Raw genomic sequence first — 24457 nt, forward strand, 5'->3', positions numbered from 1 at the left:
CACCCAGCAAGTATGATGTGACTTTTTAAGCACATTTTCTCTCCTGAACTTATTTAGGCGTGCCATAACAAAAGGCTTGAATACTTATTGACTCAAGACACTGCAGCTTTTCCAAAAAAAGTCAAGGGTGTGAATACTTTCTGAAGGCACTGTATGTTGTAATAAATATTATTCATCTAACTCAAATCTCCTTTTCATGAATAAGAAAAGGACTGAAAGTGTTACCTTGTGCCCAGTCTCCCCTATCTACCTCTCCATCTTTCTCTTTCTACTTCTATCTATCCAACTCTTCAATGGAATTTAGGTTATTCTCTGTCTCTTACCAGGGTGTCTGTGGCTTTGGCCTACATCCATAAAATGCCAATCAGGATTGCTGTTTGCATTGCATGGAACCCCATCATGAAATAATCCAGTCGTCATGGAAAATTAGATCGCTGTTGGAGTGTGAAGAACGTAAATAAATCATCTGTAGGCCTATAATAAATACATTCTATAGAAAGACATAAGAAAAAGTATATTCAATTAAAACGGCTATTTTGAACAATATATTTTTCCTACCATCTCCTGTCCACTGGACATTGTGTTTTTTGTTTAGGGCTGCTTTCTGCCACTTTTGTGGAAATATGGCCAAGATGAATTGCCTTGCTTTGATTGAACTTGGCTTTGGCTTGAGGTCTGTCTCGCCCATCTCGGCCACCAGAGGGCGGATGTGGTCTCTTGAATGTGCAGGGCATGAGTGAATAACGGCCATGCTTGTTGGAGCCAGACAGACGCTCAAAACTTCTACATCAGGACCAGCCGGTGGACGGATTTTTGGATACGCTTCTGAAACTATTTGTGAATACATTTAGGCTTTTATGGAGTGATCCCTTATAAACAAGCTCAACACTTTCAGAATATTTACGTACTTTGCTCTGAACGTTCTATCAAGGTAAAATGACTCCGCTTTTTGCTTTGTTCGTACTTTTCCTGAGGGCTGCGGAGCCCCGACATGTCGGCTCTGGTTACACCGCGCTGAGGAGCCAGGACAGGGACGGGTCAGCACGTGTATTAACCACGGGGAACGGAGAGTCAGACACTGGGGTGAATCTGAATCAGATTGGAGGAGGACATATCGAATCTCTGTTGCAGGAACCAGACGCAAACCCAAAGAGAATCCCCCGGGGCGCCAAGGATGGGAGCTCGAGAAACCGGGACCAGCAGTCTCCCCACAGCTACCGACACCCCAGACCGTATGACCCGGACGGCTACTTTACCACGCCCAAGAATGCACACCTGGCCAATAGCACCGCAGACAGAGATTCCAAGGGTTCGGTGCTGCTACACAACCCACTCTACCCGGTAACTGACAGCTCCTACCGGGCTTACGCAGTGATGCTGCTGGCGCTCATCCTATTCGCTATGGGCATCGTCGGTAACCTCGCGCTCATGTGTATCGTTTGGCACAACTATTACCTGAAGAGCGCGTGGAACTGCATCCTGGCCAGCCTTGCGTTCTGGGACTTCCTCGTGCTCTTTTTCTGCATGCCGGTGGTCGTCTTCAACGAGCTCACCAAGAGACGGTTGCTAGGCGACCTGTCATGTCGGATTGTGCCTTACATGGAGGTAAAAAAAAGTTCACATTGAACGTCCACGTACGTGAGGACCTTTCAGCCGTGTGCGTTCACAAGCGCAAAGAGATGCAACTGTTGCGTCATGCGCAGGTGCCCGTTATTTCTGCATAGGATCTAGCTCTCCTCGTTCTCCCATTATTGAACAGTAGGGCTAGGCCAGTCATACACACAAGTGTTCATACTTTTGTATAAATACAAATGATTATACCTAGGTACACATGTGATAGGCATCAAAGATATAAATAAAGAGTCCATGAAGAGATTACAAAGAACTCTTATTGTAAAAGGTCTTATCTTTTTATTTATATATATGGGTGATCGGCTACTATTCACATATTTTTGAGTATGAATACTCCCTGTGTTAGTGCCATCAGGGCTGAAATAGTCCCCTTGCAGGGTTGATGGTGCTAGCCCAACTCTGGCTGTTCTACTTGTCTGGGTATTTATATATTTCAAACACAACTATACTTAATCACTATATAATGTGTGTGTTTTATAGTTGTAATTACACTATGTGCACCACTGCCTGCGTATATAGCTGTCTTCAGACCAGTCTGCCAGACCCCTCTGTGTTGTGGTAGTTAGCCCATTGTTATGCTAACAAGTGCCCCACGCTAATAGTCTGGTGGGGTATGCTTAACTAATTGAGGTTGTTAGGAGCTCTATCGAGGAGGGGATCTGGGTCAGACAGGACGCTCTAATGTTAGTCTATATGCTCTTTTTAACCAAGCCTACGACATTTGCATATTCCTGGGGGCATCTATTCGGGGCATTAGTGCTTCCCCCAGTGTTTTCTTTAGCGGGTTGGAGAAGCCTCAGAATCAGCATCAACACCTGCCAAATGAACATCTTGTATTGAAACCAGTGTCACTCCATCTATCCCATTCATTCTCCCTCTCCTTTCCACTGTCCTCTTCTCTCCTCTCCTTCTTTGCCCTCACCCCTCTCTCCCATCTTCACTTTCTCTGCCTGTTTCGCCTCCCTCTCTACACCTCTCCCCCCTGTTCTTCCTTGTTTCTCCCTCTGTCCTTCTCCTACCCCTCTCCTTCCAGGTGACCTCCCTGGGAGTAGCCACATTCAGCCTGTGTGCATTGACCATCGACCGGTTCCACGCAGCGACCAGCCCCCAGCCCCAGGCCCCGCGGGTGGAGCCCTGCCAGTCCATCCTGGCCAAGCTGTCTGTGGTCTGGATCGGCTCCATGGTCCTGGCTGCTCCGGAGCTGCTGCTGTGGCAGCTCACCCAGGAGGTCTCCGTCCAGCCAGGGGGCTTCGTGGTGGACCTGTGTATCCGGAGGCCCTCCCTCAGCCTGCCCGAGTCGGTCTACTCGCTGGTGCTGACCTACCACGAGGCCCGCATGTGGTGGTGCTTCGGCTGCTACTTCTGCCTGCCGCTCCTCTTCACCCTCGCCTGTCAGCTGGTGACGAGACACGTTGTCGCTGAAGAGGCACGGAGGAAACAGGGGACAACCACAGTAGTAGGAGGAAAAAGAGTACGCCCTTCCTCCTCCTCCACCTCTTCTTCATCGTCATCCTCCTCCGCTCCTAAGAAGAAGCAGCAGCTGAAGAGAGAGCGTAGGTTGAGTTCTACGGTCGTGGCTTTGGCCGTCGTTTACGCCGCGTGTAACCTCCCCGAGAATGTCTGTAACATCGCCCTGGCCTACATCGCCAACCCCGTCTCCACGACAACTGAGGCCCTGCTGGCTCTGATTGGCCAGTTCCTGTTGTTTGTCCGTTGCTCGGTGACACCGGTGTTGTTCCTGTGTCTGTGTCGTTCACTGGGCCAGGCCTTCATGGACTGTTGTTGTTGCTGCTGTGAGGAGTGTCTACCAGACGGAGCCTCTTCATCATTGTCTTCCTCGACTACCGCCACAGTGGCCTCCACCTCCCTCTCCTCTCCGTCATCACTCTCTCCGTCGTCCACCAAGGAGGAGAAGCTGACGATTGTGTCTGGGACCACACCAGCCATCTTCTATGACAAGGCCAAAGACAGCTCCTCTCTCATGGTCATCGGAACACCCTGCTGAGGTCCTCTCCCTGACTAGCCAGGAGTCACTTCATTGGAGTGACCAAGCTACCCTTAGACCTCCAGCTCTCTTACTCCAACCTCTCTCGGCCCACGGTGGCTGTGCTGGGCATTGAACTGAATGAAGATAAAGGATCTCTATGATGCTCTGTCTTTAGAGAGTGACTTATTTGACCTTTATTTACCCAAGAAGACTATTGAGATGAAAGGTAGACTCGACACTGTTGACATCATCATGCATAGGGGGCGACCTCCTGCTTAAAGCCCACTTTTTATGATTTTGAGGTCATTGGTTTTGAGAGAATTATGGTTATGACTACTTGAGGAACTCTTGGCTAGGGCTTTGGTTGTCTTCAATCCCTCCCAGCCGCGAGATAAGTTATGAAGATAACTTAACCATTATGACACGAGACAACATATCAATTGTAGTTGTGGAGCTGAAAGCTAGAAGAGAGCTGAATCAACTGCCATAAACGTTTCTCAGCTTTTTTTAAAACTAGTTTTCTATACTCTCTTATAATAAAAAGAACACCAACAATGACATTCCATTATCCTTACAAAAAAAAGAAAACAATTATCTTAGCTGTGAATAATGGTCTGGATTCTTGGTGTATTTAATTTTTTTTAACTTCCTGAGTTTGTATTAGTGGAGATTAACAACAGAAAGAGCCTTTGAGGGATCCTCTGACTGTGTCCGTGGGGTACATTTTCCCTCTCTAACCTCCTTCTAACCCCCCTGCACCCCATCTCACAGTGATCTACAAGGGAAGGAATGTGGCAGAATGGTACCCGTCAAACATCAGTCATAACACCCACTACTGCCGGTGACAGACTGTTTACACATGGTGTAAATATTCATTGACCTTGCCGTTACCTCGGTAACTAACAACCAGTACAGTGTAGTCGTCTAGGATCTCTCCAGAGCAATGTGACAGTGGGCGCAAATCAATGGTCTGGTGTGTTGAGAATTGTTCCAGTAATGTTTGTTGGTGTTGCTCAGGGTTGTCTCATCGTTTTGCCCGTCAAAAAAACGTGCTGCTGAGCATCTTCTGTAGAGCTACGAACATTGCTCGGGGCCCCTATCCACCAAACGTCTCAGTATAGGAATGCTGATCTAGGATCAGTTTTGCCTTTTGGATCAAACTTGAATGTTATTATATGGACAGATCCTTTATCAGCACTCCTACTCATGAGAGGCTTTGTTGACACAGCGCCCAGATTTTACACCACGTCTATTCTACAGATAAACCCTATTATTATTATTATTATTAAAAGCGATTAGTGTAACCACTAGTCCACACAATGGCTCCTGTGTCAATATGTTGATATACTGTAAGTCGAGATAGAACCTAACCAATCCCTATCAAAATGGTGAATCTGTGTAGAGTACAATCTGACTGATACAATGCTGATATCTATTGTGGTTTGCTGTCATGTGACACAATACTGGAATTTCGACCTGCTCAGATTGCAGGACCCAATGAACAATATTTTAGTGTACATGTTTCAGTGTATTTCAGTCTACATATGTGTACAATCTGGAAAACTTTCACTCCTCAAAAAGAGATCAGTCAAATCATATGAATGTAGTAACAAGTTATCAATAAATCCATTGTTTTTCTTTGGAATTAGTATATATTCTCTTATATTGTGAATTTACTGCAATTATGTCTGATTTGAATCTAACATAGTTTATCTGAGGTAGTATTTAGTCGCGGGTGTTTTAGTATGTTTTTTATTCAGTGCTCAATAAATAGTGAGACAGTGTCTGTGGTCTTGTTTTTACTGGCACGGAAGTCATGGCTGAGGGAAAGCATCTATCAGAGCATGAACAAGTCACTGTCAATTTAAAGAGACCACCACGTCTGCCCACACACACACACACACCCACACATGCACGCACACACATGCACACACACGGACGCATACACACACAAGTACACACATTCTCTATCACAGACACATATCCTCATCCATCATCCCTCTCACACACACACTAACAGCACAGAGGACAGTGACGGTGAGGATCCTTCGGCTGGTCGACCCTGTCTTATGTGTTGCGTCTCGGCTCCCAGAGCTGAAATATTTGTCCTCCCACTTAGTTCTGCCTGGGCCTGAGAGCAGGGGGGGGTCTCTCATAAGGAGAGCATTGTTCCTCAGCCCTCTCCCCAGTCCCAGTCCCCTCACTGCATATCAATGTCCAACCACCGGGGGAGTTGCCAAGCTACCGTCACATTGAAGTTCCCCTCGCAGTCACCAAACAGAACCAAGAGAGGGAGACGAGGGGAGAGAGGGAAGAATGAGGGAAAAAGGGGGCACTAGGCGACCAAAACAACCCGCACTTTCCCAAACCCTTCAGTTGCCCTGTGGTTCCCATGACGACGAATGAGGGGCCTTTTTTTGGTCTGGTCTCTTGTTTGTTCGGGCCAGACGTTCCTTTTTTTGCTGCGCATGAAATTCTCCTCTGTCTACCAAGCCACCATTGAGTGTCTGAGGCTGCATAATGGGAAGGTTCATTAAAATGAGAGGCCTTATCGCTCTCTCAGACTGCTTACTTTTCTCATCAGACAAGGTTTTCAAACCTGATCTGCATCCGAGATGAAGCAAGGTGGGGCTGAAGTGACTCTTGAAGTAGGCTAAGGTGACAAAGCGCAGCAAAGAAAGCCAGGATGAGGAGGGCACAGTTGACACATAGTATTGGAACTGTGACCCACATAACGCGGTCGGAGTGTTTTGGTGACACACCAAGTGAACAGGTTCTAGCCAGTTAGGAACCAGTCTGGGTGAGAAACAGCTTGGGAAACACTTGAGTGGACAACAACATGGAGATGGTTTCTCCTAGCTCTCCAATAGGTCAGAGTAGAGAATCCACCATAAAGCTTTGATCTAATCGGTGCTTTCACATTAGCGAGGGTATGAACGAAGAGCATGGTTTCAGTACAGACTTATGAAAAGGGATTGGTCTAATGGGACAGGACAGGTGAACGCAGTATGGTGGGGTGCCAACTGTGAATGGACATTCACCTGTCCAGCTCGTTCTCGTCAGTGCAGATTAAGGAAAGGAGATTAGGAGAGGGAGACGGTTTTTGACCATTGAGAGGCAGCCAGTGTCTAAAATGTGCCGCCTGTGTTGAGAAAGGCCCCAGATACCCACTGCATCGCAGTAAAGCTCCTTCTCAGCTGTGAAGGGAAATCTTGTGATTGAGACAAGTTCAGTGACACAAGCTGTCTATGAAATGAAAGAGGGATCTTTGTTGGGGCACACAAGCAAATCTTATTCATAGTTATACACAGATGCACATGTCCATTCATTCACAGTCGTACACATATGCGAATGCATTTTGGGAATTTATGTCCATTTATTCATTGACGGTGAGAGAAAGGATGGGAGAAAATAGAGAAGAGCGAGAAAAATATGTGTGTGGGTGTGTGTTCTCAGCCTCCCCATGTGTGTACTGACCGTGTTAAGGCCCTCTGTTTGTCTTGTTCCCTTCTTGCTCAGCAGGCTCTGATCACACCACAATCTACACGTTGTCACGGCTACTGCCTAGCAGCCAGCTCTGGAACATTGGAGAATGCAAACAGAACCGGTTTTTGGGGTCCAGCGCTCCGCAGGCCCATAGGCTAGAACCCTGCAGAGAACCCTGGGCCCAGTTCCCAGAGAGGGCAGAGGTTCTGGACCTCTCAGTCTCCATGTGCTCCTTTTGTCAGCAGAACACAGAACCGGCTCAGTCCGCTCTGTCACTGTCCTGTGATTGTCACTGCTGGGGGTGGAACCGGACCGGAGTCGGGACAGCGGGGGGGTTATGTGTGTGACTGGGGTTGTTTTTCAATCAGGACTGGTACCAGTGACAGACCACCACAGGACACTTCCTCTGTGAGGGTGTTTGGCTTTGGTTTTAAAGGAACATGGGAAAAATAAACAAGCTCTAAAGACATCACCTTTCTATCCCAGCTGAAACAGTGCTTTCACTGGCTCTATTTACTGGTTCACAGCTTTACATAGTCAGGCAGGCCCTGGAAAACCAACATCTATTGAAAGACAGTCCAACTAGCAGGTCTTTTGAGATAAGACTGTTGTAGATGAAATGGTGAGCGTTCTGTACAAGTGACTTGTTTTCTTTGCTAAGTGCAAGGCGTCTCATCAGCACCGATCTGTGTCGGACATTTGTAATCTGGTTGTCCCTTCATTCTCTTGTTCGTTTTCCACTGCCAAACAGGCTGGAGCCATCAACACTACTTAATGAGTTTAACTCTTTCCCGAGTTACACCGAGTCTATTTTGCATGTGAATATGAGAGGGAGAGAGAAAGAGAGAGGGAGAGAGACAACAACAAAAAAACAAGTTCAAGGATGAGAAGAGAAAGGTCCACCCGTGTTATTACTTTTCCCAGGCCGCTCTGGTTCAGAGGGGTTGGGTTAAATGCGGAAGACTGACTAGGTATCCCCTTTCCCTCCCCCAGAAAGACACCCCTTTCCATCTGAAACCTGATCCTATACTGCCTCTTGTTGGGTCTACTTGGGAATGACATCTATTATGCAGTGAAATAACTGTTCTCGTCTGTGCAACACATAATGATCTGGACAAATAAAGAAGTGTTCTCATCTGTGTTGAACTGTACTTACCATGGAAAAACCATTCCAACAATGAAACTCCAGATTCATTTGTAGACAGCGCCGCATTCCAAAAATAGTGACCAATAGTTTTATTATGTAGCAAACATACAGTACCGGTCAAAAGTTTGGACAAACTGACTCATTCCAAGGGTTTTTCTTTATCTAGATTATTTTCTGCATTGTAGAATAATAGTGAAGACATCAAAACTATGAAATAACACATATCAAATCATGTGGTAACCAAAAAAGTGTTAAACAAATCCAAATAGATTTTATTTCTTCAAAGTAGCCACCCTTTGCCTTGATCACAGCTTTCCACACTCTTGCCATTCTCTCAAACAGCTTAATGAGGTAGTCACCTCGAATGCATTTCAATTAACAGGTGTGCCATGTTAAAAGTTAACTTGTGGAATTTCTTCCCAAATCAGTTGTGTTGTGACAAGGTATGGGTGGTATAGGTATATAGAAAATAGTTTTTTTTTTAAATAAAGAAAAACCCTTGAATGAGTAGGTGTGTCCAAACCTTTGACTGCTACTGTATATAATACATGACAGTCATACAATGAAACTCACAGAAGAAAGAAAATCCATAAATTGGGTTTACAGAGTGGGACAGTTTTATTTGTATTCTTCATCTCAAGATAACAATAGCGACACATACAGAGTGGTCACTGACAGGACAGAAAATGAAGATACATGAATTAAAGTCACGTGGGTCCTCATGATGACAGAGACAACTGGACTTTTGTGTTTTGTCCCACCTCGTCGACCACATCAACTGAAATCAGAAAATAGTTCAAAAGAAGAAATTGCAAAGATCAGACGTTTTGTTTGTTGTTGTACATTCACACTGTGGCCTTTAGTTCAACTGGCTAACCATGTCGCTTGTCCGTGGGAGCTCCACCAACAGCAGGTTGGAGGTTTGATTCAAGAGTTTTGTGGATCACTCTCCTCCTTATGCTGGGATCATGAAGCAGAGATTGGTTTACTGTAGTTCACTGCAAAGAGGTTCATGAACCATAATGGAAATATTTAAACGTGCCAATATGAAACTATATATTTAATATGTTCATGTGGCCTTATTGGTCTTTCATTAGGCAATTGGTCAGCCTGGTTTCATGTATTTTATGTATGAATACAGCAGGTAGCCTAGTAGTTAAGAGCACTGGGCCAGTAACCGAAAGGTTGTTTGTTCGAATCCCCGAGCCGACTAAGTGAAAAATCAGTCAATGTGCCCTAAGTTCTCCTGTAAGTCCCTCTGGATAATGTATTAAGAGAGCGAAGAAACTTAACAGTTTTGAGCTTCTCAACTGCAGCTGTATTTCAGAACTGAGAATGGCGCACCATAGTATTTCAGGAGGTACTAACCACTGGGAACGACACACCACCCACTCATCCAAAATCACACATTCGCTCACAGCAGACAGAGACACAGACAAGCCATCACCCCCACCCCCCACCCTCACACCATAAGAATGACATACACTATTTCACAATGCATTCAGAAGACTGCTACAAGGATAACATCCTGGCTCTCATAACAGCTCGTTACGGCTGCAGACAGCCACTGTAGGAAAAGTGTGTGTAGTTTTGTATTAAAAGAATAGCCATATTCATCAGGCCTGATATTCAGGAGAGTTGTTTTGGTTGAAAGTCGCTATGTACAAGATCCTATCTGAAAGGATTAAAAACAACTAGTACATAGAGCTCCATTTCTTAGTACTGATTCCTTTTCATCAGGAATGTGTATATTCTCCCAAAAAGCAGGTGTATTATTAACATGAAACTGAAACAAAAATGATTTTTTTTACATTAAAAAAATCAAATAAAAAATCAAATAAAGGCTGAGATAATTCAGACAGTCATGTTGTGAGTTCTCTCTGTTTCACTGTACTCTGAACCTAGCCTGGTCCCCGATCGGTTTGCCCTTTTGCCAACTCCATTGTCAATCTAAACATTGCATGACAATTCCATAAGGAATTGTCAAGAGAGCAGAAACAGACTGGCACCCGACTTCTCTGAACCCACACACATAAAACCCAACACAACCAGGCCTGTTCAGCATAAGGTGAGAGACTCCTATTCTCAGGCAGAGAAACCAAGACGAAGAGGTACTGTCACTGTTAACCAATAACCCTGAAACACATCACTGTCAGTCACTGTAGCCAGGTGCATCGTGGAACAAATTACCCCTTTCACTTCATTTTAGAGACAAGACCATTTTTACTTTGTGTTAAAACAAGCCAATTCACCCATGGTACATTCCGTCAGGTACAAACGTCCAACTTCATATAACGACTAGCAACCTTAAACAGGTATTAAGCCTATGGAGAGGCGTTGAAGTGAAGAATGGAACTGGGGATGCATCTCAATACTCTAAAAAGGGACTTCCTCAGCTCAACCTGAAATGATCTGGACAGAGAGGACGTGTGAAAGCAATATGGTGGATGGATGCCTCTTTTAACCAGTCTAGTTCTTTCATATCTATATGAATGTAGGAAAGGGGAAAAGGGGGGAGGAAGCAACAGTAGACTACTAGTATGCAACCTATAGCTACAGTACAGTACATGGCACTAAACTAAAGGCTGATCTGAAACCTCCACATCCAACAGGGAGGAAATGGCTAGATTCATATTCAGGGAGTGAATAATCGGACAAAACCCACTGGAAACAAAATATACAAGTTGGATATTGTGTGCTTTACATCCTTTCTGTGCTCTATGAGATGTTTTTAAAGAGCATACTGCTGATTTTAGTATTGAATTGTTTCACTGCGTCTTTTTTTTTCGTGGTTATGTTCAAAGTTAAGACATGAAAAGAAAACCTAAACACTAAGAGTCAAATATGGCCTTATAAACATGTTATACGAGATGGCGAGTACTGTAGCATTCATCACAATTCATGGACATGTGTTTTAGTGAGATACATGTCAGACGGAGAAGCGTGTGAATGTCAATGCATGCTAATGTGAGGTGACATAGGAATAGCCCATTCAAAATGTTGCTAAGTAACATTCGGGATAGCTAGCTAAAGTGTCTGGTTGCAATAGTTACACTTTACTTGATCTCTCCAACTCATCAGTTGCCATCAGCAGACATGACTGTTTGACATAACTTATGTCACTGTTATGACAGTGTCACGTAGGACTTTTAAAAAGGAGGGTTCAAGTAAAATGTTGCAAACTGATATTGGTGAGAATATGTACAACTCAAAGCAGGGTCCAAATCTACCCCAAACAACACAATATCAAATCTTATATTACATTGTTTTGCATTTTTGGAACAGACTTTGACTGTGATATGAGAAAAGCGGTTTGAAAAGCAGCACTAAGGTGAACATGTTTGTTTTAAGACCGTCACATTGGTTTACTTATTGTCAAGGATATCGAACCTGCGTGAAACTTTATTCATTTATGTTTCATCAACATGGAACAATTTCCTGTAATGTCATATATATATATATATATATATCTCAGTTTTGCTAACTTGTGAGCTGGCCTATGTATTAAACGTATGTATCTTTCAGATTGTAGTGGAATGCTTTTCCTTTCAGTTAGGTTAAACATGCAAGAGAAAGGAGAAATGACTGTGTCCAATAATTCTCAACAAATAATTGGTCAGAGCTGATCACCTGATCAGGTTAAGAGCCAAAATGGCCACCGTGTTGCTATGGGAACAGCTGTGAAGCTACAGGTTAGTCGACAGAATGAGTGAGTGTCTGTGTGAGTAGTTTTAACTTTGAATGACAGGCTAACAATTTGAGCAAGTGAAAATATATTACCTCGTTGACCAAAATCTCATCCAATCAGACCCACACTGTACAAGTATAGTATATATATATATATAAAAAACCTAAATAAACAACAGTCAATGCAAACAATAACTACTCAGTGGGTGACTGTCAAGAGTCAACATTATCCAGCCTGAAGTACACGGTGTAAAAAAATGCATACCAAAACAATTCAAACAGTGCAAATCATAATTTTTCACACTCTTTACAAGAACAGAATCAGGTGGGGGGGCGGGTGTTTTTAAAGAGTAAAATGTAGGGATCTCAGATAGCTAAAAAAAAAAAAAAAAAAGGAAGGAAGGTGAGCTGAAGATGACATGTACGCAGATCCGAGAAGAAGCATTGTGGTGATGGCTCCATATTCGGCCATATTGCTCACACCTATCCAATCCTCTCAGATCTGTGTATACCAAGAGGGTAGGAGTGAAACGAAGGGACTAGAAATGGATCAGAGCGATGAGAGAAGGGAGGAGCGGAGGGAAAAGAGGGGGAGAGGAGAGAGCAGATGAGAAGGAGGGGTACGGTTGGTCTTGGAGTTGTGGTCATCCAGTAAGTTGAGGCCTCATGTTGTTGTCCTCCTGGTTCTGGAATGCTGGATCAGCCACTGTAGTGTGATATCTGCCGGAAGATAGAAACACAAATGGTTTTGTTTGTTTCAATTACTCCCAACGACACAAAAAGTATAAAAAGGTATAGCTATCAGGCCATTATTATGGAATTACGTAACATTAAAAAGGGAAAGGGGATACCTAGTCAGTTGTACAACTGAAAACCCAACCCCTCGGAATCATTTAACCCAACCCCTCGGAATCATTTAACCCAACCCCTCGGAATCATTTAACCCAACCCCTCGGAATCATTTAACCCAACCCCTCGGAATCATTTAACCCAACCCCTCGGAATCATTTAACCCAACCCCTCGGAATCATTTAACCATTTGTTTTCTTACCAATGTTGTCTTTTTCCTTGCAGGAGATTGAGTAACAGCAGATCTCTCTGTCCTGGATGGCTGACAGGTTCCTGTGTGAAGGCAATGTTAAAGAGAGAAAATTTAAATTACCCAGACAAATAGACACACAGACAGACACAGACAGACACACACACAGACAAGACACACAGACACACATAAGACACACAGAAAGAGACACACAGACAGACGGATGCACAGACAGGCGCACAGACAGGCGCACAGACAGGCACGCATAAGACAGACACGCATAAGACAGACACACATAATACAGACACACATAATACAGACACACATAAGACAGAGACACATTGACACACACAGACAAGGACAAACACACAGAGAGAGAGCCACACAGTAGATTGTGAAAATCATGCTAAAGGAAATGGCAGAGCTCCCATACTCACATCCTTTCAATCAGCTCCTTCTCATCCAAGGCACCCGTAATATCTCTTTTGTTCCCCAAAACCAGTACCTGAGAGTCAACGGAAATGACATGAGTGATTTTGCCTGTGCCAACGCACCTGCTTTTAGGCTTTTCTTCTGCAAACCCAATGCCATTTAACAATAGAATCCACAAGCTTTATAACACTGTTACTAGAGCTGTGTCGTCCACTTGGAGCTGTGAACAACATTTCACAGGCTAACGCTGTAACACAGTAACTAGAGCTCATTCCAAATAACAGTTGGAAGCCAATATCTGCTAGTGGAGAAACAAAGGCAGCTAAAGAGAATTGGTGTGAGTGGGGGAATAGCTAGCTAGTGTCAGAACAACGTTATCCATCTTCCCTCTCTCATTTAAAATGGCTGACAGCCACACTCCCCACGGCTTTAAATAAACATGTCCTCACCCCAGTCAGCAGCATGTGTGATGTGACTCATGTCATCCATATCTGTGTTCTAGGCCCCTATCGTCATGTCTTTGAGAGCAGTGATGTGTTTAAAGATGACCCGGCACTAACAATACTCTGAGAATCACTTGCCATCCTGTCTGGATCTCACTGCACTGCCCAGGTCTGCTAATGGTCCCCCCACAGTCAATACACGTCCGGCCCCAGACAGAGACACACAATCCCCTCCCTCTGTCCTTCCCCCACCTCCATCCCTCCCTACCTCCAGCACTGCTACGGCACTAGCCTTGGAGATGCTAGTAAATCTGCAATGCTCAACCACCACCCAGTTGTTTGCTCTGTCCATTCGTCGCTCTCCCCTGTCTCTCTTAAACCTCTACTCTTTCTCTTCCACCCCCGCCCCTCGACTTGTGTACAGCTCAGGTCAAGGTGAGCCTCTGCCGCCCAATACCTCCATACTCCACGACGCCTACACTCATCTTGACCTCTTCAGTAACATCGACACACCGATACCAATATCATATTTTTGTAAAAGGCTGTACTCACTGGGATCCCCTGTAGCTGGGGTTTGTCTAGGAGGTTGTGTAGTTCATTCTTCGAGGCCTCAATCTTCTCTGGGTCTGCAGCATCGACCATGTAACTGAGAGAGGAGAGAGAGAGAGATTCAGCATTACGTATTACTGCATGTGAAAGGCAAAAAGGGTACATGGATCTCTGATGAGGGTGTGTGTGTGTGTGTGTGTGTGTGTGTGTGTGTGTGTGTGTGTGTGTGTGTGTGTGTGTGTGTGTGTGTGTGTGTGTGTGTATACTCACACAATGGCACTGACTCCTCTGCAGTATCTCTCCCACATGCTCCGGAATCGAGGCTGACCCCCGATATCCCACAGCTGGGGAACAATGGAATGTAAGCATACAAAACACACACCACACCACACCACGCCACGCCACGCCACGCACACACCACACCCACCACACCACACCACACCACACCACACCACACCACACCACGCACACGCCACGCCACGCACACGCCACGCACACGCCACGCACACGCCACGCACACGCGCGCCACGCACACGCGCGCGCGGCGGACTCGCTCTCAGTCTCACGTAACCTGACGCGTGTATACACACTATCAGCATGAGCACCAAGGACAAGTCCAGCTCATCATCAAAACATTGCCTGTGTTCTCGTCATCAGGTCTGACGCTCTGACCTTAATGGTGACGTTGCCCTTGGTGATCTTCCTCATGTTGAAGCCCACTGTAGGGATCATGTCCTCACTGAACTGTCCTGACTGGAGGGACGGGGGGGTGGGGGTGGGGGTGGAGAGAGGACAGATGGAGAGAGCGACCGTTAGACACGCAGTACCGTTCAGCAGACACATTCATCATTATTATTATGAACCATATTGGACGATGATGCGTAACTCAGAGACATGACCGCAAGTCACCTGATCCCAACGGCCAGCAGCACTTTCATCACACTCCCCCAGGCTACGTCATCAGATGCATCCTGGGAGGTGTGTATGAAGAAGAGTACATAGGGTTCCTGTACCGTACACACTCAGGTCTCAGTGCACAGTGGATAGGCCTATGTACCTTGCTACCACCTTGCTTTCAGGTGAGAAACGTGTTCCATGTAGCAGGTTCAAGGAGTTATCTAGCCACCTTTGGATACAACGAAATAGGCCTCACTTTCTATTTTATACTAAAGGGAAGCTAACATTATCAAATGAGGTAGTAATACCAATGATTCTGTCAATAGGTCTTTCTATAAAAAGGGTCAAAAGTGCGGTTCAAGCAAGCGAGAACAGAGCAGTCCGCCCACCACAGATTTGGGGCTGAAGAAATGTAGCCACTCTCAAATTCATAGACAGAGCTCTGGATGCAAGGACTGGCCACGCATGAGATCAAAGTTATAGTTATAAACATATGTTGAGGCACTACAGTTCACATACAGAGGAGGAAAAAAATTACATTTAAAAAAAGGGGTACGACAGTTGAACTAATCTCACGAGGAATTCAGAAGTTATATTCATCAAGAATCAAGACGGATAGAGTTGTTTCAGACTACCGCTGTGAGAGTAAGCGGACTAGAACTCACTGAAATAGTAGACAGGTTCCACGCTGAAACATTGGGTCAAATTCACGCTAGGTGTCACTGTGTCCCGACAGGAAGACAAGGCTATTAGGACTTTAAAAGATTGACATTTCGGGCGCAGGGTTGAAGTTGATTCTAGAAGCTGATCTCAGTTCCGTTTTGCATTTCCCCCCCCCACTTATGTTAAGGGGCAACCATTGGTTGAAACTGTAACAAAGAGCCTCCCCGCCTCTTTCGATAAAAAGCTGAGGGAAGGGGCTGGAGAAATGTAACTACTCTCAAATTCATAGATAGAGCTGTGGGTGCAAGGACTGACCATCCATGATATCAAAGTGATAGATTAAACCATGTTTTGAGGCTATTTAGTGTTTGTTTACATTTACTTTGTTAACAAACAAAGATAAAACAAGCGTGTGTGTATATATATATATATATATATATATATATATATATATATATATATATATATATATATATATATATATATATATATATATATATATATATATATATATATATATATATACACATATATACACACACACATACACATACATACATACATACATACATACATACATACATACATATACACACACATATGGGTTTCTGATGGGGTACGACGGTTGAACTAAGCTTATGAGGCATTTATAAGCTATATACTTCAAGAATCAATGAGTACATCTCATTCGTTTACAATTCCAAAAATGGATGTAGCAACTGCAGATTGCCCTTTTTTAGGTTAGGAATGGGGAGGGAAATTGGATGTTTGATCTGTACCTAGGAGAACTCCACCTCGGAGCTGACATTTCTGACGAGTCATTAAATCTGCAGAATGCTGACACCAGAGCTCAGCCTAGACAACACAACTTTCAGGAAAATGTCACGAGTTCAGCTGAAAACATACCCAGTGGTAGTGTCATGTTAATCTCCAGGTCTAAATCAGTTTACAAATATAAACCCAATAGTGAAAATAGGAGTAAAATGCATTATGAAAAAAAAAGACTCCATTTGAGGCGCTTGCAGGTTAACTCAAGAAGAAAGCCTTCATCTTGTACTGACGAACAACCTTTTCGAGTTGAGAGCAACACAGGAAGCAGAGGGAACGGCTGCCCATTAAATGACCAACTTAAAGAGCATCCACTGCGGTTGTCCTTGTGCCATCATTACAAAACAAGCTTATTCAACACCACCACCCGATGTACTTTGTTCATGAAGTCAGTTCGGTTGAAGCAAGGTTAAATAAAGTATACGAAGTAAAAGTAGGAGACTAGGCCACAAAGCCATCTCTCTACTTGACATCAATATTACACTTTCACTCTATAGGGTCCTGAGACTAGTGTAATTTCCGCCATCCCGGGGGCGAGGTGTTGACCTGATCATGCTGTAGAGGTGTCTCAGACAAGACTAATGCAACCTGGAACTATATTTCAGCCAGACTGACACATTACTAGCAAAGACCTGTTCGGCCAAGGGAATAAGTCTCTCACAGACTTTCAGAGGCAGGCAGGGGGTTCATACACTTGTGTGTAGGCCTATCTGAACTGTGTGTAGGCCTATCTGAACTGTGTGTAGGCCTATCTGAACTGTGTGTAGGCCTATCTGAACTGTGCGTAGCCCGTTTGTGTCGTTCAAATAAGAAAGAGCCCCACGATCAATTGGGATCAATGGACGCAAATGTGGCGAGCGTTGCCTGTTGTGTATTTCCTAATGCAAACGCTGCGTATGTCCCAATGCAAAGATTGTGAGCTCAAAGTTCACATGGAATCAATCAAAACTGAGATTTTGACCAAAATCCCTAAGATTAAGATGTAAACTTCCATAACAGTCCAAATGAAATGATAGCAAAACTACAGAAATCACTTTTTTTTCAAAGGGCAAACATTCCTGGATATAGAAACCCCAAACAGGGAGCCTATGTAAAAAGGTCAATAGGATTTGCCTACAGCCAAGCCTACTGTTTTGATCATGGAGTGACTTCATATCAACTTGGGAGGAAATAACCGAGGCCTTCCTCCTTCATAACCACTGAACAACATCTGACCTAAATATTGGAGAGGATCCCAGAGTAGGTAGCCTAGTGGTTAGAGCGCTGGGCCAGTAACGGAAAGATCGCTAGATCGAAGCCCCGAGGTGACAAGGTAAAAATCTGTCGTTCTGCCCATGAACAAGGCAGTTAAACCACTGTTCCTAGGCCATCATTGTAAATAAGAATTTTATCTTAACTGACTTGCCTAGTTAAATAATAAAAATCTAAAAAATCTCTCAGTGGATGCCAGAGGAGCCCTTAGATTTTTTTTCAGGAGAAAACTGTCAAGGAGGGCCATTGTCCTCACAAGACCTCACAACATTGTATCAACGTCACATGGAACTCATTGTTAAGTCAGATGCCATTTAAGCATAATGTCACTCCCGGTCTAGAGATGATGATATAATTGGGGTCCTGAGTTTTCCCCTGACTGCATGACCTGACCAGGAAAGGAATTAGGCCTTGAGGTTGTCCTGGTCAGGTCACATGGACTAAGGGCCCCAGAAAAGACTAAGGGCCCTAGCTATAATAGATTGCATTTAGCTCTGTCGGTCCCAGTTTGCTATATGGGGGGGGTATCTCACCTAATTTATCCCATCTTATATGAAAACATATTTGTACATAAACCAAATTTGATTAGTTACGTACACATATTCTGCAAATGTTATCGCAGGTGCAGTGAAATACTGATGTGTCTAGCTCTATTGCAGTAATACCTAATAATACACACAAATCCAAAAAAAGAAAATAATTAAGATTTCAGAACGCGCAATGTCAGAGTCCTGGAATAAATCTATATGTATATGATGGTGTGTATAGACATAATGGACAGTATATGAATAGAAAAGGTGTGTACAGCAGCTACAGCTGAAGTCGGAAGTTTACGTGCACTGAGGTTGGAGTCATTAAAACTTGTATTTCAACCACTCCACAAATGTCTTTTGCTGTGAAGCATGGGGGTGGCAGCATCATGTTGTGGGGTTGCGTTGCTGCAGGAGGAACTGGTGCACTTCACAGAATAGATGGCATCATGAAGAAGAAAATGATGTGGTTATATTGAAGCAACATCTCATGGCAAACTGGCTTAAGGACAACAAAGTCAAGGTGTTGGAGTGGCCATCACAAAGCCCTGACCTCAGTCCTATAGAACATTTGTGGGCAGAACTGAAAAAGCGTGTGCGAGCAAAGAGGCCTACAAACCTGACTCAGTTACACCAGCTCTGTCAGGAGGAATGGGCCAAAATTCACCCAACTTATTGTGTGAAGCTTGTGGAAGGCAACCTGAAACATTTGACCTAAGTTAAACAATTTAAAGACAATGCTACCAAATACTAATTGAGTGTATGTAAACTCTACTATTATTCTGACATTTCAAATTCTTAAAATAAAAAGTGGTGATCCTAACTGACCTAAGACAGGGAATTTTTACTAGGATTAAATGTCAGGAATTGTGAAATGTATTAGGCTTAGGTGTATGTAAACTTCTGACTTCAACTGTATATAGGGTGAGCCTCGACTAGAATACAGTATGTCCATATGAAGTGGGTAAAACAGTATGTAAACATTATTAGTGACCAGTGTTCAATGACTTTGTACTGTACATAAGGCAACAGTCTCTAAGGTGCAGGGTAGAGTACCGGGTGGTAGCCGGCTAGTAACAGGTGACTAAGTTCAGGGCAGGGTACTGGGCAGAGGCCGGCTAGTGGTGACTAACAGACTGATGGCCTGGAGATAGAGATTGAAAAACAGTTTCTTCGGTCCCAGCTGTCTCCGTCTTCTAGATGGTAGCGGTGTGAACAGGCCATGGCTCAGGTGGCTGTAGATGCCTTCCTGTGACACCGGGTGCTGTAGATGTCTTAGAGGGCAGGCAGCGTGCCCCAGGTACTGCGTTGGGCTGACTGCACCACCCTCTGGAGAGCCCTACAGGATGCCCGACAGGATGCTCTCAATGGTACATCGGTAGAAGTTTGTGAGGGTCTTAGTGCCTTCTTCACCGCACTGTATGTGAGGATGGACCCATTTTAGGTTGTCCGTGATGTGCTCGCAGAGGAACATGAAGCGTTTCATCCTCTCCACTGCGGCCCCGTTGATGTGGATGGGGGCGTGCTCTCTCTGCTGTCTCCCGAAGTCTACGATCAGCTCCTTTGTTTTGTTGACGTTGAGGGAGATGTTGTTTATTTTTCCCGACACCAATCTGCCAGGGCCCTCACCTCCTCCCTGTAGGCCGTCTCGTCGTTGTTGGTAATCAGGCCTACCACTGCTGTTGTCTGCGAACTTGGTGAATGAGTTGGAGACGTGCATGGCCACGCTTTCTTTGGTACAGTAACAACGGTGGACACCTTGAAGCAAGTGGGGAAAACAGACAGGGATAGGGAGAGATTGAATATGTCAATAAACACTCCAGCCAGCTGGACTGCACATGCTCTGAGGACGCGGCTAGGGATGCCATCTGGGTCGGCAGCCTTGCGAATGTCATCACGTTTAAATGTCTTACACACGTCGCCCACGGAGAACGTGAGCTCAAAGTCTTTGTGAGCGATGGTGGCTCGCGACGGCGGCACTGTGTTTTCCTCGAAGGGGCCGAAGGTGTTTAGCTTGTCCGGGAGCAAGGCGTCGGTGTCCAAGACGTGGCTGGTATTCCCTTTATAATCTGTGATTTTCTGGTGTCCCTGCTCCATATGTCTTGCGTCTTAGACATTGAATTGCAAATACACTTTGTCCCTGCACTAATGTTTTGTCTGTTTGATTGCCTTACGGAGGTCATAGCAGCTCGGTTTGTACACGTCCATGTTCCCAGTCACCTTGCCATAGTTAAATGTGGTGGTTTGTGCTTTCACTTTTGCGCGAATGCTGCCATCTATGCACAGTTTTTGGTTTGGATAAGTTCTAATCGTCACAGTGGGAATAACATTCCTCTATGCACTTCCTGATGAACCCAGTCACCGAGTCAGTGTATACGAAAATGCTATTCTTGGAGGCAACCCAGAAAATATCCCAGTTTGTGTGATCAAAACAATCTAGAAGCATAGATTCTGATTGATCAGACCAAAGATTTCTGTCTATAGGAGGGGAGGGGCCGAATGCATATACACGGCCGTGACGATGACCGAAGAGAATTATCTCGGGAGGTAATGCGGTCTGCATTTGATGGTAAGGTATTCCAGATTGGGAGAAAAGAAATAGACTTGAGTTCCTGTACGTTACCACGATCACACCATGAGTAGTTAATCATGAAATATACACCTCCACCTTTCTTTTCCTCAGATAGTTCTTTCTTCCTGTCCGCATGATGCAGGGGAACCCTGTTGGCTCTATGGACAGGGACAGTATATACGGAGAGCCATGATTCCGTAAAACAAAGTATGTCTCTCCTGAAGGAGATCCTCGCCCGGAGCTAGGCTATTTTATTGTCCAGGGACTGAATATTAGCGAGTAATACACTCAGAAGCGGTGGATGGTATGTACGCATCCTGAGTCAGACTTAAAGCCCACTCCATATTCGTCTTTTCCATCAACGCTGTCTTTGAGCAGCCCCTGGGATGAGAGAAATTCCCTCAGGGGTACAAACAAAAGATCCAATTCAGGAAAGTCTCATTTCTGATCGAAATGCTGGTGAGTGACTGCCAATCTAATATACAAAAGTTATTTTGGGCTGTACGTAATAATGCAAGAAACATTCTGCACCAATAATGTAAGAAATAACACCCAAAAAATAAATACTGCAAAGTTGGCTAGGAGCTAGGAACAGCGCGGCCATGTCTGTCGGCGCCATCTTGTTACATAGCCTATAGCCTAGCCTACAGATCTGTACTTGGATTCTTAGTACGAGTGGGATATGGCTTCAATGCTTTCACAACAACCTGGACATAGAAATGTAATGTCTAGAGCTGATATGATTCCCTCTGTCTTAAAATGGAACAGAACGCCATGTATGCTCTATACATTACATCTCTATCTGAAAGTGTCATCCCAAAAAGTTAGAAAACTACACCATTAAAAATACACTTCCCTACTAAGTGATCATACTGCAGTCACCCATAACCTGTGCATACTGATCAGAGCATGGCTGAGTTAGACTCTGGGCCTTCAGTTGTGTAATAAAAGCAGACAGATAAAAGGACACTTAACTGCCACTCACTGGGACTGTTATGAGACAGACGAGACACAAAACTGCCAGATGGGAGGATCTGACAAACCAGGATGAGTCACTAAGTCACCATCTTCCCAAGTCCCTGTCTAGCACTCAGTGGGAAGCCAGGGCCAGAGCTGACAGCCTTCTGATTCTCACTCCTCCAATAAGACAGGACAACCCCACTCACTGCCACCTGTGGCAGCTCAACAGATACACCACAAGGATCAGGAAGTTGGGAATTGGACGGTCTGTGAAACCAGACGGATATGGCCCCGGACAGTGAGTTTGAGAGCCCTGAGCTAAGTGGGCCTGGGGGATGGGCACAGGGCTGGGAATGGGTTGAGTATGGGGCAGAAAATGGGGATGTGATGGTGCTGGGGAAATCGGCTGAGGCTGGACTTGGAGCTGTGAATGGGGCAGCGGAATGAGCTGAGGCTGGATAATTTTCTGTGACTAGCTGAGCCTGGGGATGGGCTGGAGCAGGGGATGAGGATTGGGCTCAGGATGGGTAGGAGCAAGGGCAGGGTCTGAGGCAGGGCCTGGGTAGCCTCATAAGGCTGATTACTGCATATCCGTGCAGCGAACATTCATGTAAGCTCGCAAGATCAGGCAGCTTGCTAGGCTAGGGGATGTAGATAGGGCTGGGAGATTGGGCTCAGCTGGAGCAGGCAGATGCAAGGAGGTAAAGTCCAGGTTTAATTTATGCGCTCTGTAAAACAGGTGAATTTATACACATATGACATTCTTCTGCACAGCCTGGTTTTGTGTGTGTTCACAGAGGGGATACTCATCAGCACTGGTAGAGGGGTGAACACACACACCTACAGTATTAACACAAATTCGAATAAAGATAGGCTAATCATGTCCTCTTCAAAAATACCTGTAGAATGTACAAACCATTATACACCCATCCACATACCACACTGCAAGGATATCACTACAATCACACACTGGCTGGTGAGAGGCTTGATACAGTGTTGCAATGGAGCAGGTGAAAGGGTTGTTGTTGTTGCCACAAAGTAGAAGCATATAAAGAGTGGGTGATACAATGAATACAGTCAGAGTGGAGGCCAATATCAAATGTACAGCCCAACTGTGACCTACTGGCTGTATGTCAGAGAGATACACTATTTTAGGGCCTGGTGTAGCCTGCAGTGTGTAAAAGTACTTCAACCAATGTAGGCCTATGCCTTGGTCATTTCTGGTCCTAGTCTTGGCCTTTTCTAGTTCCTTGTCATGGATCCATGTAAGCAGTATCAGCATCCTAATCCAAGACCTTGGTTTGGACATTCCTGGGCGGATTTAGCCCCAGCACATTTTACTGCACATAATTATCTAGGTTGTGTGTAACATATACACTCTCTGGTGCACAATGAAATAACCGTGCACCATTTCAAGGTTGTAATGCTGTATCCATCCTTCAATAAATCATATAGGCCAATTAATATAGCATATCGTTCTATTCAATTACATCTAGACATTATTCACACACACACACAGAGTCTATTTGTTTCTAGTCAGGACGAAAAGGTCCGGATTACGAATAATGCTGCGACACTGTACCAATTGAAAGGAGGAGCAGCGGTTCAATCACGAGACCGCTACTTTGTGCAAAGGTCTGTTCCCATCGTAATCGGTGCACACACACAGACGGAGCGAGTAAACTGAGAAATTACCGCTATTACGTTGACGAAGGTGGTTTTCCCCGAATACTGCAGACCGACCAGTGTCAACTCCATCTCCTCCTTCCAAAATAGCTGTTTAAACCAGTCCAACAGCTTGTTAAAAAGGGCTATCATCTTGAGAGTGTGGCTAGGGTAGCAAAATATCAACTGACTGGATGTCTTCGCCGCCGCCGCTATCAGATGGGAGGAATGCGAAGATGTGACCCGTTTCAGTCCTCAAGGGTCGCAATATAAACGGCGATGTTTTGATTAGACGCCTTACAGAATGTTAATTGTTTTTAAAGCCTCTTATTTTCTTGCGGTCATTATTGCTTTTTTCCCCCTTCGTTCCTTCCTAATCGGGTGGGGTTTTAGATCCATGCACAGCTGATCCACGAAAACAAAGCGCGGAAAGGGGCGCTTTGATGAAAGGAGCAAGTATGAGTAGCTGCAGTTGCGATCACTGAGGTGTAAAACCGATTCACCGCCCTCTACCGGTTGATAAGATATATTACACTAAATATAACATTTTGTGGCCAGGCAGATTCGTCTATTTAATTATTTTATACATGCAAAACAAATACTGCCAATACAAGACAAACAAGAGTAAGAATATACGTTAGGTTTAATCCATACAATTTTACTAATTATATTATATTTAAACATCAATC

At 44.7% G+C, this 24457-nt stretch overlaps 2 protein-coding genes across 2 annotated transcripts; one reads left to right on the forward strand and one right to left on the reverse strand.

Moving 5' to 3' along the window:
• The first annotated feature begins 767 nt into the window (after positions 1 to 767).
• Positions 768 to 5403, forward strand: gpr37l1a (G protein-coupled receptor 37 like 1a). Its single transcript, XM_024412649.1, has 2 exons — positions 768 to 1605; positions 2666 to 5403. Exons 1-2 carry the CDS (start codon positions 937 to 939, stop codon positions 3635 to 3637), a joined length of 1641 nt encoding a protein of 546 aa, XP_024268417.1. The 5' UTR covers positions 768 to 936; the 3' UTR covers positions 3638 to 5403.
• Positions 5404 to 8846: 3443 nt separating this feature from the next.
• Positions 8847 to 24269, reverse strand: LOC112244806 (ADP-ribosylation factor-like protein 8A). The gene is made up of 7 exons (XM_042299384.1): positions 23799 to 24269; positions 15075 to 15155; positions 14673 to 14746; positions 14406 to 14499; positions 13416 to 13483; positions 12991 to 13061; positions 8847 to 12659 (listed from the first exon to the last, which is right to left on the reverse strand). The coding sequence occupies exons 1-7, from the start codon at positions 23919 to 23921 to the stop codon at positions 12604 to 12606; spliced, it is 567 nt and encodes a 188-aa protein (XP_042155318.1). The 5' UTR covers positions 23922 to 24269; the 3' UTR covers positions 8847 to 12603.
• Positions 24270 to 24457: the final 188 nt, after the last annotated feature.

This window comes from Oncorhynchus tshawytscha, linkage group LG02, assembly GCF_018296145.1.
Source record: "Oncorhynchus tshawytscha isolate Ot180627B linkage group LG02, Otsh_v2.0, whole genome shotgun sequence".
Taxonomy (NCBI): Eukaryota; Metazoa; Chordata; class Actinopteri; order Salmoniformes; family Salmonidae; genus Oncorhynchus; species Oncorhynchus tshawytscha.